The sequence below is a fragment of the Megalops cyprinoides genome, chromosome 7, assembly GCF_013368585.1.
Source record: "Megalops cyprinoides isolate fMegCyp1 chromosome 7, fMegCyp1.pri, whole genome shotgun sequence".
NCBI lineage: Eukaryota > Metazoa > Chordata > Actinopteri > Elopiformes > Megalopidae > Megalops > Megalops cyprinoides.
In genome coordinates this window covers 13,468,022-13,483,291 of record NC_050589.1, presented here as the reverse complement: position 1 = coordinate 13,483,291, position 15,270 = coordinate 13,468,022, and the positions used below count along the sequence as shown (strand labels likewise).

Genomic DNA, 15,270 nt, shown 5'->3' with positions numbered 1-15,270 from the left:
TTAGCACAGGAAGACACAGAATGCAGGTAAGCTCAAGACTGAGCAGGGAACATCACAACAGGCAGGGTTTACATACAGCAAGCATTCAAGACGAAATACAAACAAATATGAACAATCAGACAATGATTAGACATACACAGTGCAAACACAAACAGGAAGTAAATTCCCCCTGGTGGATGTTACAGGAAGCATTAGGCAACTGGTAGAGAAAGGCTGTCATGAGGACGCCTGCTGGTCGTTGTGGGAAGTAGTCCCTGAAACCCTGACAGCCACATTGGGTCATTGGTTTGCTTTTTACTCTCATAGCATTATAGCTGATATGTGTATTTCTACAGTGTAAAATTAATAATCATCGAAAAGTTGCATAAATTTCTGCGAAAAGTCTGCATTCTTGCGTTAAATTTTTCTCATTTTTTTTCTTATTAATATAAGAAATTATAATTATAATATTTTTTATAATATATTATTATAATATATTTATAATAACGTCCTTTATATTTTGTGTGCATCGGGAACATGGAAAGTATAATAAGTGATATCATGACCAGTGGTCAATTTCACACATTTAAAAACATGCTACACCATTTTTGGATTGAAATATGAGATTGTCAAAATGTCAAAATATTCTTTGTTTATTGAATCTGGCTTGATTGTCCCAGATAAATCATGGAACATAGAGTATATGCAATCTTTTTTCTTTCCCCACATGTAGAACCGTTCAGAAGACGCACACCACACAATTACACCGCATGTGCTATGGCAAAATGTCAAGAAATACAGAGATGTGTAAGATCTAAACATTGCAACCATATTACTTATTTTTCTTTGTGTAGACACTTCCATTTCGTAATGCTTGACTGACTTCACTTGACAAAGAATCTATCTTCCAAGTATCTAATAGCTTCCTTTTTTCAGAGAGGGAAAAGAATATCTCAGGAAAATGCCTGTATTTAGGCATTAGGGAAAGTATTCCAGCTTTTCAAGTCACATATTGTTCCCTGGAATTGATATCTGAAAATGCTGTAGATTCACAATGTGGAGACAAGGAAAAATTAAATGGGGCTATCACTGAAAACAGCCGCTGAAGGTAAGGGGGCAAAGAAGGAATGCACAAAGAAAATTATTGTATCTTAAATAATTTATTACAAGTGTCCATAGTCCAGCCCATGAACAGGTAACCTGAAATACAAACTATGAAGACCAACATTTACACTTTAATTTTTACAAAATACACATCTGGAAACTTTAAGAAATGTTTCCCCTCAAATGTTAACTAAAAGGTGTCATAATATTTGACAACACTTTTGAAAAGGCATATCCATTAACAAGTGCTGACAACAATGTAAAACCAGAGCAACCGTGTTACAATAAAAGGAAAAAAAATAAACTGTTTTAACCAGGAAAAACATCTTTAGCAAATATATCTGCAAGAGAAAAGAAGTCTAGTGTGTGACAGACTGTTCATGATTTCACTTCCTTTAATCCACCTCCTCAATGGTGGGTCCTTGAGCGTTGGACCCCGCACTGGACCGGGCCTGCTCTCCACAGCTTCCTGTTGGCATCCCTCCCTGGTACAGCTTGGTGATGATAGGGTTACACACTTTCTCCAGCTCTTTCAGTTGATGTTCGTATTCCTCCTTGTCGGCCAGCTGATTGTTCTCCAGCCAGGAGATGGCCTGGTTGCACTTGTCAATGACCTTCTTCCTCTCATCCTCACCGATCTTGCCCTTCATTTTCTCAACCTCCACACTACTCTTCATGTTGAAGGCATAGGACTCCAAGGTGTTCTTGGCAGCAATCTTCTCTCGCTGGAGGTCGTCCTCGGCTTTGTACTTGTCAGCCTCCTGCACCATCCTCTCGATTTCCTCTTTGCTCAGCCGACCCTTGTCGTTGGTGATGGTGATCTTGTTCTCTTTGCCCGTGCTTTTGTCCACCGCCGACACGTTGAGAATGCCGTTTGCGTCAATGTCGAAGGTCACCTCGATCTGGGGGACACCGCGCGGAGCCGGAGGAATGCCCGAAAGCTCAAACTTGCCCAGCAGGTTGTTGTCTTTGGTCATGGCTCTTTCTCCTTCGTACACCTGGATCAAGACCCCGGGCTGGTTGTCGGAGTAGGTTGAGAAGGTCTGGGTCTGCTTGGTCGGAATGGTTGTGTTGCGCTTGATGAGGGTGGTCATGACTCCTCCCGCCGTCTCGATACCCAGTGACAGCGGCGCCACGTCCAGCAGCAGCAGGTCCTGCACGTTGTCAGAAGTATCGCCCATGAGGATGGCGGCCTGCACAGCCGCCCCGTAGGCCACCGCTTCGTCCGGGTTGATGCTCTTGTTCAGTTCCCTACCGTTGAAGAAATCCTGCAGGAGTTTCTGGATCTTAGGGATTCGGGTGGAGCCTCCCACCAGAACAATATCGTGGATCTGCGACTTGTCCATTTTGGCATCTCTCAGGGCCTTCTCCACAGGCTCTAGCGTACCCCTGAAGAGATCGGAGTTCATTTCCTCAAAGCGTGCCCGGGTGATGGAAGTGTAGAAGTCGATGCCTTCAAAGAGAGAATCGATCTCGATGCTGGCCTGGGAGCTGGAGGACAAGGTTCTCTTGGCTCTCTCGCATGCCGTGCGCAGCCTCCTCAGCGCCCTCTTGTTCTGGCTGATGTCTTTCTTGTATTTCCTCTTGAACTCCTCCACAAAGTGATTGACCATGCGATTGTCAAAGTCCTCCCCACCCAGGTGAGTGTCACCTGCCGTGGCCTTCACCTCAAAGATGCCGTCCTCGATAGTCAGGATGGACACGTCAAAGGTGCCCCCGCCCAGGTCAAAGATCAGGACGTTGCGCTCACCTCTCTTGCCTTTGTCCAGGCCGTAGGCGATGGCGGCCGCCGTGGGCTCGTTGATGATCCTCAGCACGTTCAGCCCGGCAATCACGCCGGCGTCCTTGGTGGCCTGCCGCTGAGAGTCGTTGAAGTAGGCGGGGACGGTGATGACTGCATTCGACACCTTCTGGCCAAGGTAGGCCTCGGCAATCTCCTTCATCTTCACCAGCACCATAGAGGAGATTTCTTCCGGATAGAAGGCTTTGCTCTCTCCTTTGTACTCCACTTGAACTTTGGGCTTTCCTCCGTCATTGATCACCTTGAAAGGCCAATGCTTCATATCCGACTGCACCACGGGCTCTTCGAACTTTCTGCCGATCAGACGCTTAGCGTCAAAGACGGTGTTGTTGGGGTTCATGGCCACCTGGTTCTTGGCAGCATCTCCAATCAGCCTCTCTGTGTCCGTGAAGGCCACGTAGCTGGGAGTGGTTCTGTTGCCCTGGTCGTTGGCGATGATTTCCACCTTTCCGTGCTGAAACACACCCACGCAGGAGTAGGTGGTTCCCAGATCGATCCCGATCGACACTCCTTTCGCAGAAGACATCTTGTTTATTGATATATGCCACCTATAGTAGAAAAATAAACAGAAAACACGTAAGTATGTAAAGCAACACGTCATTCGCTAAAACTGTTTTTTAAACCGTCTTACTGACACAGTCAATTCTCTATTGCTTTCAGTTACCTCACAAAGAACAGTATACTGGGGAGCGGGGTCCTTCATATTAATTCAAATTCTTTTAAGCGACAAAAAGCAGCGAGGATGGAAAACCACGCAATGCTTAAGATATTTCCTAATTGCGAAGAAAATAAATTGACAGCTCTCAAATGCAGCCTGAAGTGTAAAGTCATTCTAGATGATGTAAAATACGCAAACAACACACGAATTGTTAATATTCTTTCGAGACGGAGAGACTAATGAACCCATCGATGTCACCTGTCAGAATAAATTCAAACCATATGGATTCTTCCCCTATTCAATCATACGCTGTGCACAATGTTATGAAAGTATTAAACGTTTGGAAACAGGTATGACAGACAAACCAACGCTCGTCTGGATATTACAAATACGAACATGTACACTTCTCCCTTGTGCACTTAGCCATTTTCCATACAAACCGCTGACTACTGTTGCCAGATTTGGGTCATGCGTTACCTGCACGACACAACTCTAGCTCTTTTAAACGGGCCAGGTACCTCACTAAATAATACTAAAAAGAGAGCTAGTCTGCCTAGTGCATCGACCAACACCGTTAGCTCTCAGTGTCTCCTCACTTTTTACGAATGTCAACTTGGTCACGATACTTGCACTAACTAACTAGCTAGCCTGCATCATTAAGAGCACAGCAACGAAAAGTAACTGTACTAGAAACTAGGTTCACTAAATTACAAAGACATTGTGCGGGTAAATTGTTCATTTCCATCTCTTTTATATACCTAGCTGGTTATCTATTTAATGGTATCAAGCCAGCACTTTAAAAAAGAAGTCGTTTGCTGTTGGCTAACCGTATTTTCATAAAAAGTGAACTTACTCAAGTTAGCTCCGTTGAATTGCAGCTGTCTTTCTTCTTCTTTTTGGCGACGTTGCTCTTTCTCCAGCGGTTGCTCGTTAACACTGAAAGCTGCGGCTCTGGTCGTCAATAAATACAAGAAGCGGCGCTTCTAGAATTCTCAAACTTCAACGACCAATGAGAGCGCTCCTCCCTCACACGCGTAACCGCGAACCTTCCGGATAGTTCTCGAAAGCAGACGATTCTTCCCGAGCATGCGAGTGCGGCCCGGTAGACCGCGTCCGTGTAATTTTTTCCATTGACAACACATCTGAGATCGTTTTACCCACTTCCAATCCTTTCCCCATGTTTTTTTAACTGCAAAATATTCGTCCTATTCAGGATCGCTTCCTAAGGATAAAAGTAGGTGACTTTACGCCGCAGATCTGTATGGTGGGCGTGAGCATGCACACTGTACACTGCTGACATCATCGCCAAAGTCGCGCATTCTAGCGAGTTCCAGCATCCCTGCCATAGGTTCGATAGGCGGCGTTTTGTTGGTAATCTTGGAATTCTTAACAATGGGTCACATATGGCAGTCAACTGGCCATTCGAGACTTTGGAAGATGTCAGTTAGCAAACCAGAAAGCGCTTTCGGAATTTAATGTTTGAGCATGTTCAGGCACGATGAAAATAATGATCATAAGAATTAAGACAGCCATAGAGTAATTTCATCAGAGTGTGTTTGAGGAAAAGTAAGATAAAATGGAGCAGCGCGCTAAAACATCACATTACATTAGTTTAATTCTTGAAAAATGTTCTGGGGTGTTTTATGAGGTCATCGATTTCATTGATTCTCTAACGGCAATGCGTTAATGTAAATTGTTCACATATACGCAATGTGTATATGTTTTCGCAATAAATCCATCAATATTCATCTCCCTGTATTCAAATGTCTCATTTTCAGTACATGTATACGTTTTAACGTGAAAGAAAAAAAACTTTCGAAAGTGTTTTACGTAACACACTTCAACGACAGACGTTATGGTTCGTTTATTTTGCGAACCTTAGAGATCATACAAGTGTTACAACGAAGACATAGTAACCAATCTAGTAGGATCGCAATATGCGATCCATATTAAATGATGTTATCAAACTGATTTGTTTTCATATTTTAAAAAGAAACACGTTACTTGGTGGCTTGGATTGTGATTTGTAAATGTTGAAAATGTTGCTGATTTCTTAAATTGTGATTTCACTTGTCCCAGCTACAACATGGACTTGATAACAAGGTGTAAGCATTTTTTCTTCTCCGAGGGGAGAAATAATATTTGACGAAAGTGAAATACTGTACATCCAATGGCAACATATGAGAAATATCAAAATATAATTGAAGTGTTTAATGTAGAGTGTGTCTTACTTATTTTTCCATATATGGACTTTTCTGTTGCCTATTGATGCACTGATTTAATTTGAGAAAAATATTTGTGTGATTTATCTGTTTCCATCCTCCTTTATGACATCATCGAAATAATTCCCAGATATCGATCACGGAAAATATTAAAATACTCACACGTAATCTTAGTAAGCATTCATGTACATCAAACTGTGCACATTTTTCTTGAGTTTGCTGTCCGTTACTATCAGTGTGAACTTTAGTTAGTTTATTGGTGAAAAAATTAAATACTGTTTTAGAAATCGTGGTGATACAGTCATTGTTACCAGATAGTGAAAAGAAAACCACCTGATTATTGCTTTTCAATGAACCCTTTGTTCCTAGGAACTGATGCTGGAAAGTGCTTTAGATTCATCTGGTGGAGGCCACAAACATTTACATGGCACTATTGCTTGAAAATGACACTATCAGGTTTAGCAGAAAAGAAGATACAAACGATCGAAATCATTTTATCTTAAACACTTTATTGCCAATGTTCAAAGGTCCAGCTCATGAACGAGTAAATAACACAAAACTTCAAAAAAAAAATTCTCACATTTGAAATTTTTACTCTGTAATCAGTATTTACAAACTACAAAAGTGCAAATATACTGGAGCTCTAAGAATGGCATTCATCTGAATGGAAAATTGAAGGCATCATTACAAACATGGTGCACATGTCAACATTTATAGTTACACTATGACCTTAACAGCCAGTGTTGACAACAACATGATAAGCAGTCAACATAATGATGTTGACTAATGACATAAAGTCAAACAGTTTTTAGAAACAATTCATTTTGAACACCTTTAACCAGGAAAAACATCCTTAACAAACATGTTTGCATCAGGAAATAAGTATAGTATCTGGCACACTGTTCATAATTTCACTTCCTTTAATCCACCTCCTCAATGGTGGGTCCTTGAGCGTTGGACCCTGCACTGGACCGAGCCTGCTCTCCACAGCTTCCTGTTGGCATCCCTCCCTGGTACAGCTTGGTGATGATAGGGTTACACACTTTCTCCAGCTCTTTCAGTTGATGTTCGTATTCCTCCTTGTCGGCCAGCTGATTGTTCTCCAGCCAGGAGATGGCCTGGTTGCACTTGTCAATGACCTTCTTCCTCTCATCCTCGCTGATCTTGCCCTTCATTTTCTCATCCTCCACACTATTCTTCATGTTGAAGGCATAGGACTCCAAGGTGTTCTTGGCAGCAATCTTCTCTCGCTGGAGGTCGTCCTCGGCTTTGTACTTGTCAGCCTCCTGCACCATCCTCTCGATTTCCTCTTTGCTCAGCCGACCCTTGTCGTTGGTGATGGTGATCTTGTTCTCTTTGCCCGTGCTTTTGTCCACCGCCGACACGTTGAGAATGCCGTTTGCGTCGATGTCAAAGGTCACCTCGATCTGGGGGACACCGCGCGGGGCCGGAGGGATGCCCGAAAGCTCAAACTTGCCCAGCAGGTTGTTGTCTTTGGTCATGGCTCTTTCTCCTTCGTACACCTGGATCAAGACCCCGGGCTGGTTGTCGGAGTAGGTTGTGAAGGTCTGGGTCTGCTTGGTCGGAATGGTTGTGTTGCGCTTGATGAGGGCGGTCATGACTCCTCCCGCCGTCTCGATACCCAGTGACAGTGGCGCCACGTCCAGCAGCAGCAGGTCCTGCACGTTGTCAGAAGTATCGCCCATGAGGATGGCGGCCTGCACAGCCGCCCCGTAGGCCACCGCTTCGTCCGGGTTGATGCTCTTGTTCAGTTCTCTGCCGTTGAAGAAATCCTGCAGGAGTTTCTGGATCTTAGGAATTCGGGTGGAGCCTCCCACCAGAACAATATCGTGGATCTGCGACTTGTCCATTTTGGCATCTCTCAGGGCCTTCTCCACAGGCTCTAGCGTACCCCTGAAGAGATCGGAGTTCATTTCCTCAAAGCGTGCCCGGGTGATGGAAGTGTAGAAGTCGATGCCTTCAAAGAGAGAATCGATCTCGATGCTGGCCTGGGAGCTGGAGGACAAGGTTCTCTTGGCTCTCTCGCATGCCGTGCGCAGCCTCCTCAGCGCCCTCTTGTTCTGGCTGATGTCTTTCTTGTATTTCCTCTTGAACTCCTCCACAAAGTGATTGACCATGCGATTGTCAAAGTCCTCCCCACCCAGGTGAGTGTCACCTGCCGTGGCCTTCACCTCAAAGATGCCGTCCTCGATAGTCAGGATGGACACGTCAAAGGTGCCCCCGCCCAGGTCAAAGATCAGGACGTTGCGCTCACCTCTCTTGCCTTTGTCCAGGCCGTAGGCGATGGCGGCCGCCGTGGGCTCGTTGATGATCCTCAGCACGTTCAGCCCGGCGATCATGCCGGCGTCCTTGGTGGCCTGACGCTGAGAGTCGTTGAAGTAGGCGGGGACGGTGATGACCGCGTTCGACACCTTCTGGCCAAGGTAGGCCTCGGCAATCTCCTTCATCTTCACCAGCACCATAGAGGAGATTTCTTCTGGATAGAAGGCTTTGCTCTCTCCTTTGTAGTCCACCTGAACTTTAGGCTTTCCTCCGTCATTGATCACCTTGAAAGGCCAATGCTTCATATCCGACTGCACAACGGGCTCCTCGAACTTTCTGCCGATCAGACGCTTGGCGTCAAAGACGGTGTTGTTGGGGTTCATGGCCACCTGGTTCTTGGCAGCGTCCCCGATCAGCCTCTCTGTGTCCGTGAAGGCTACGTAGCTGGGAGTGGTTCTGTTGCCCTGGTCGTTTGCGATGATTTCCACCGTTCCGTGCTGAAACACACCCACGCAGGAGTAGGTGGTTCCCAGATCGATCCCGATTGACACTCCTTTCGCAGAAGACATCTTGTTTATTTGTACACGCTGCCTGGAATACAAGAAAATCGATATTAAGCATAAACAGCTGTGACAATTTTACATGTATACATATCAAAATTAACACGGTTGATTCTCTCAGTAATTTCTCAAAACATGTCCTAAAGTGCGCTGAAAAAACACAAAGCAAAACTGGCTACTCTGTAAAATATCCTCAGATTGCAATGGAAAACTAAGGTTGCAGTAATACTCTCTAATATTTTCGGCGCAAAATTTTTGCTTAATTCTTCATATGCTTTTAAAAACATCTACACTGTAAATATCACTCACCACCAAAAACAATTGTGGATTTTTTTCATTACTACACGAAAGAACATTAATGTAGTAATGAAAAAAGAACATTATGAAAATATAATTCGGCACTGCAAGCTCTTCGGCTACGTTCTTGAACAAGTGTACACTGAAATGAACCAAATGAAACCAATTCTGCGGTTAACCAGACATCAAAATTTGTTCCAAACACGACAGGACAACATTTTCCATATAATAACCATTGTAGCTAAACCTAAATGTGTATCTGTAACGTATCAAGAAACAGATCCAAAAGTTTGTTAACCGTATCATTGAAAGAAGATTACGGTGAGCGGCATACTTACAGAAATAGCTAGTTATCTCCGTTGATGTGCGGGTTTACTATCCGCTAGGTTTTCCGGCTAACTGCTCGCTTGACTAAATGCACCTTCCGAAGTGCCCTCTCTTTATATCTAACGCTATGGTTCGAGAATTCTCTGGCTCCATCGTCCAATCGCAGCGCTCTTTCCCGATGTTGCGCTGCGTGTCTTCCCGAGAGTTCTGGAAAGTAACCGGCTTCTCTCGAGCGCTCAGCTGTGAGTCAGCTGCCCTGGGGGCACACGCGCACTGTGTACAGCCAATATGACGGCAGAGCTGGTCCTGCCAGCTCCTGTATGGTTATTGGTCGTTGCTTTCGCTTCGGCGTCCTTGAAAGTTTCAGCGGGTAAGCTGGCAACCTCCGTCGGAATTGTGGGTTCACACATATTTAACAAGCAAATGCAGTTTCATTTTGAAATTATCACAATGATTATCTGCCGCAACGAGATTCATGTCCAGGTGGCGTTTAAACTGAGCGGCGCGTTGAAACATCGTGGAAAATGTATGGCTGTCTTGTATGTTTTTCTGCCACATTGGGTCATTGGTTTGCTTTTTACTCTCATAGCAGTTTAGCTGATATGTCTACTTCTACAGTGTACATAAATACACATTTTCGTTTGCCTGTAGTCTTGCTTTTAACTTCTAATACATTCATACTGTTTGACGATCTTCTCATATTTTACGTATGTCAGTATATATCCTCCTCATATATATTTTGTGCACCTAGAATCTAGAATGAATATAGACAGGTCACAGACACACACACACAAACACAGAACCATATCCTATACGTGATATCATGTTCAGTGGTCAATTTCATGCTCTTACGAACATGCTACAGCATGTCTTGGATCGCATTGTGAGTTTAATGTTGAAACATTCCTCGTTTATTGATTGTGGCTTGATTTTAAGATAGATAAATCATGCAATTTAGAGAATATTCTATCTTTTTACTTTTCTTACATGAATTACCATTCAGAGGACACACACCGCACGATTATACAGCATATGATCTGGCAAAATGTAAAGAAACCAACCAGCTTTTCACGAGCGCGCAGTTTTCAGGCAGCTGCTTGGGTGCGGAGCGGGCACACGCGCTTCCCTTGGACAGCTTTGTAAAAGCTTTGCCCGCTTTGTCGAGCTCCTCTTTTGGTATTGGTTGTTGTGTACCTTTCGGTGTTCTCGAAAGTCTCTGTTGGTCATCTAGCAGGATCTATCGGTAATGTTCATCTTAACATATTTCAAAAGAAAATCCAATTTTTACGTTTGAAAATATGACAACAATTACCTGCTGCGATGAGATTAATGTGCAAATCGACTTTAAATTGAGCAGCGTAAACATCGCCCGTGTGTGGCTTTCTTGTGTTGTCGCTGTTTTTACTCTTTGCTACTAGCATTGCAATTGATATGTCTGTCTCTACAGGTTACAGTTTTTGCATAACTGCACATTTGTCGTTTGTCTCTCTTGTTTTTAGTTGTATGTACATTCTTACTATTTAATAAGTACATTTTTTCTCTTCTTTTTAAATTTATTTTTATTTTTTCATGGCAATATATATAGTCTCTTTCATATATTATGTGCACCTGGAACCTCAGATCATAGTTTTTGAGTGACAGTACCATAATGAACATAACCGTATGGGACATGGTCATGTTATCATCTATTATTAGTTATTATCTCCCGAACGCCATACTGTTGCATCTCTTTCACTGCAGTGAGCCCATTAATGTTGAAAATGTTCATCATTCATCGATTGTGATCAATATTTGTTTTGATGAAATATTCATTTGCTAAAACTTGACGCACTTTCACTTCTAGTTCATTCGTTTTGAACTGTGTTGTGACATTTTCAGCTTGAAACAAAACATCTGACAATTATGTAATCGCACATGGATTTAGATTAAGTTATTTGAAGAGACCAATAGAGTGGGTTGGTTTTGAGGGTTTTAGATTCAAACTTGTGAATACAGTCTTCCAACAGCTGTATCACGTTAAATCTATACATGCAGGTTGATTTCGAAACTTACAAAAAGGACACCAAACTGTGGCCATGGTGCCTTTTGAAGTTGTGCTTCGTTTCAGCTGTGTGCTCCAAATGCCACTCCAGCATGACATTGTCCAGCATAGACAGACACACCCCCCTTTCAGTGTGTTCCCAATGCACTGCACTGAAAGCGCCAGAGAACACAGAGAAAAGGCAAGTACAGCCCAAAAGGTATCTGTATATTTCATCTTGCCAGCATATTCTCTGACACAGAGGCTCTGTTCTCTTCATTCATGAGGCATGTATTTCCTTTCTTTGTTTTTCTTCACTGATTTTCAGCAGTCGTAAATTTCAGCAGGTCAGATTACCTCATTACCTCACCAAATCACTTGATTAATGTGTTGATGTGGTGTTTAATCAACAATTGCTTGAACGTACTATAGTTGGTCATGAATGATCAATTCGTTAAAGTATTGGATCACTCTTCAAAATCATCATACTTAATTTGTAATTTGTAAAAAATCAGCAGTTAAGTTTAATCTATAATCTGTTTGTTTTTTGTATGGAGTAATGTATGGTAAGAATTTAATTTGGGTCTGTTATTAGATGTAATGTATATTGCATTACAGGAATATCGTTATTACTTAGATCTCTGAAAGACTATCCCCCACCTGTAAAATATCAACATTCCTGATCATAGAGATTTTGTCTTAACCTTCCCCATCTGTCTTGTCCCTTTCCTTAATTTGGTTTGTTCCTTTACTGAACTTGCTGTATCTGTGGCTTGCCTTGGCACAGTGCTTGGATGTCTGGACACAGTCTCTGACTGTTTTGGAAAACATCTTTTTCTGTTGTTTGGGAATATGAAATAATTATGGCAAGTTCTCAGAACAAATTATTGTACATGTCATAAGCAGTAGATGGCGATATTAGAGAAGGAATCCGTCTAAGTTTTAATACCATAATGGTGAAGCAATTGATTTATCAATAATTTTTCACCCTAAATTAAAATAATCTCTGATACATTATTGTGGTATGCACTATAAAGTTGCATTTATTTAATTCAATTATAGTGAGGACATGAATTGTTAAAATCTATCTATCTATGTATTTATTTACATTATATTTATATTTATATTATATTTCAGACTGAAGTTGATCATCAGATCATTTTTTTGACTTCAACATTAGGTCAGACTGATGACCAGACCCATGATAATAAACATGTCAGTTATAATATAAGTATCTGCCAGCAACTATGTGATCCAAGTATTTCCTCTATGATAATGGCTTTGGGAATCCACACTGGTGATACACAACATTACAGGAAGCACTTCAGCGAGTCCAACATTACAGGAAACACTTCAGTGGGTCCAACATTACATGCAATACTGCTGAGGGACCAATTCAGTCCACACTGTTTCTGTTCTCTTCAATGGCTCCCATGGTGATGTAAATGTAAAATGCACTGTACTTTTCTGTCTTGGGTTACACCAGTAGCATTCATTACAGCAGTGGTACATTTATTACAGTTCTGGAGTGCTGCTCTCCTGCACACTGAATCTTTCTCAAAACTTAGTTTTATTTTTACAGAAAAAGCTATAATTACAGTATGGTCATAAGACATTTTGGTCATTTCCCACTTTCACAATCTCATGATGAACTAACCTGAAACATACGATGAGCAATGGAGTACTTAATACTTGTTACTTGAGGCTGAAAAAGACCAAGCAGCTTGATTCACACATTGATTTAATCACCCCAGGGTTGCACAGTATAGGCAGAACCTGTATCAGTTTTCTCCTGTTTCTTGGCTGTATGTGTGTCTGAGGGTGGGACTGGTTACCTCTCTTGGTTGTGCTAATAGTAGCCATCACATTGATGGAAGTTTAACCAAATGTAATTCAGATGCTGTTTAGATGCAGATTGTGTGTCTGCTCCATGGTTGTACTTTGCCTGAAGCCAAGGTGTTCAAATATTAAGAATCATTTTGAAAATGGCACTCTGCTGGGGAAAGGTTTTTTTTTTTTTTGGGGGGGGGGGGGGGGGGGGGGGGGGCATCACAGTCACATGTACACAGGTGGGTTTATACCAGTGAAATGCAAACTGTTTTTTTGTTTCACTGTAGAAAAGCACACATGAAGCTGATGTGGACACATGGATATCTGGCTTTAGAGGTGCATTGCAAAGACCTGGCTTTAGAGGCACAGATGAAGGGTAAATGAGCAGGAGATCATAGAATTAATAAAACATGTCAATGGCAGATCCACTCAGACATATTAGTGCTTGTAAAATACATCTTTTAGTGTATGGAAAATCAATTATTCTCATGCATTATGCACAAGACTATATAATGACTTCCGCTTTTGTGAGAAAGACTTGAGTGTTTTTCTGTCCAGAAAATTCTGTTTTCAACTTACAGTTGTTGATATCTGTTTCATTAAATATGTTATAGTTTTTGGGGGAATACTGGTAAATTAGAATGCTGCCTTCTACAATATCATAATTTAAAATTTTATAATAGTTTGAGTTCCAGCATGGACTCAGTATAGCCAACCTGAGTGACAGACAAAGTAGATAAAACAATTTAATCATTTTTTTTTCTGTGATGAGGAATACCATTACAATATGACTAATACAGATGTTGCAATTGACTGTTTCATAGGTGATTTTATCTTTTTGTGTTACAATCACAGGGGAATGTCCCTGGAGGATAAAACCTGTAAATGAATATATAAATAGATGGTTAAATAATTATTTTAATGAATAGATTAAAAAATATATCAGAACAGGTGTATAAATTTTGAGATAAATGCAAAAATCTAAGCTATCTAAAATGTATTTTATTGATTATTTATGTATGCATGCATTGTTTTCCTTTGATTGTTGGAATTACTCCCCTTAATTCTCAAATAAGTGATCATAGCATGTTGGCATAGTGAATTTGGGTGTGACTAAATGCAAACGCCGCTAACTTGCCACCTAGTGGTACAATAAATAATGACAGTCAATTATCCGCAACACCAGAACTCATTTTCACTATTTGGAATGCCCACAAGCCAAAGATGTCTACATCTATTTGTAACACAACATCATGCGCAGAATTTCTGCCATGGTTCAGAATGTCTGTTTTTTTTTTTTTTTTTTTTTTTTTTTCAAAAGCCACCAGCTGCTTTTGGAATCAAATGCATGGTTCCATAAATAACATGAGACTGTATTGCAGACGGTAATACATATAGCTGTAAAAATCATATGTATGTTTTGGACTTTTAAATAACACGTGAATTATTGCATTTCTTTTAATAGCAATCGATAAGCACATTGTCCCATATATAGACACAAACATAATCATCCACATAAAGCAAGACACAAGCTAACCAACCAAAAAACGAGAATGAATCGATGAGCACATATTAATTAAATGGTATGCAAATGACAACTTGTTCTCAGTTGATCCTCCTGGTGAAATAAAGGTTAGTATAAGAATGACATCAAATTGTGCCATTTTATTGATCAACTGAGCTATGTGGAATCCAGAGAGAATGGATCCAGAGTGGAGCTGGATTCCCCCATACACGCCCCTCTTGCTTGGACAAAACAGTCACCTGAAACATGTATTCTGGGGCAGCAGCGTTTAGTTGGGGGTAGTCTTCCCTGTCAAACACGGCAGCGCTGAACAATTGTTGATCATTTGATTACATTCTCCTTTTGTCAAAGTCACTGAGCCGCGAAATGCCATTATTATCTTTTCCATGATTTGTTTGCGTCTAACGAGGCAGCGCCTGAAATGAGCTGTTTGTGAATCGGTCCATTTAAAGTGATATGGCTCGCTTCTAAACATATCGCAATCAGTCTGGGTTGTCATCTCCAGCGGCGTTCGGCTGCAGCTGCTGCTCAGGTCACAGAAGAAGCGCTCGCACCGAGAAAGCCGCGTAGGGTGAGGCAGTTTCCAGCACAGCGCACCAGTTGCAGATAGATGTCATATGAAGGAGCCGTTTCCAGGAAAGGGAAACAATGGTCTTCAAACCCA

At 41.8% G+C, this 15,270-nt stretch overlaps 2 protein-coding genes across 2 annotated transcripts; both read right to left on the bottom strand.

The window, feature by feature from the left end:
* Positions 1-1,196: 1,196 nt before the first annotated feature.
* LOC118780178 (heat shock 70 kDa protein-like) lies at positions 1,197-4,472 on the bottom strand. Its single transcript, XM_036532536.1, has 2 exons — positions 4,396-4,472; positions 1,197-3,432 (listed from the first exon to the last, which is right to left on the bottom strand). The coding sequence occupies exon 2, from the start codon at positions 3,408-3,410 to the stop codon at positions 1,479-1,481; it is 1,932 nt and encodes a 643-aa protein (XP_036388429.1). The 5' UTR covers positions 3,411-3,432; positions 4,396-4,472; the 3' UTR covers positions 1,197-1,478.
* Positions 4,473-6,605: 2,133 nt separating this feature from the next.
* Positions 6,606-8,616, bottom strand: LOC118780179 (heat shock 70 kDa protein-like). The gene has a single exon (XM_036532537.1). It carries the CDS (start codon positions 8,614-8,616, stop codon positions 6,685-6,687), a length of 1,932 nt encoding a protein of 643 aa, XP_036388430.1. The 3' UTR covers positions 6,606-6,684.
* Between the last annotated feature and the right edge of the window lie 6,654 nt (positions 8,617-15,270).

Coding starts and splice junctions, on each gene's coding strand:
- LOC118780178 (XM_036532536.1), bottom strand. CDS start 3,410: ATGTCTTCTGCGAAAGGAGTGTCGATCGGGATCGATCTGGGAACCACC.
- LOC118780179 (XM_036532537.1), bottom strand. CDS start 8,616: ATGTCTTCTGCGAAAGGAGTGTCAATCGGGATCGATCTGGGAACCACC.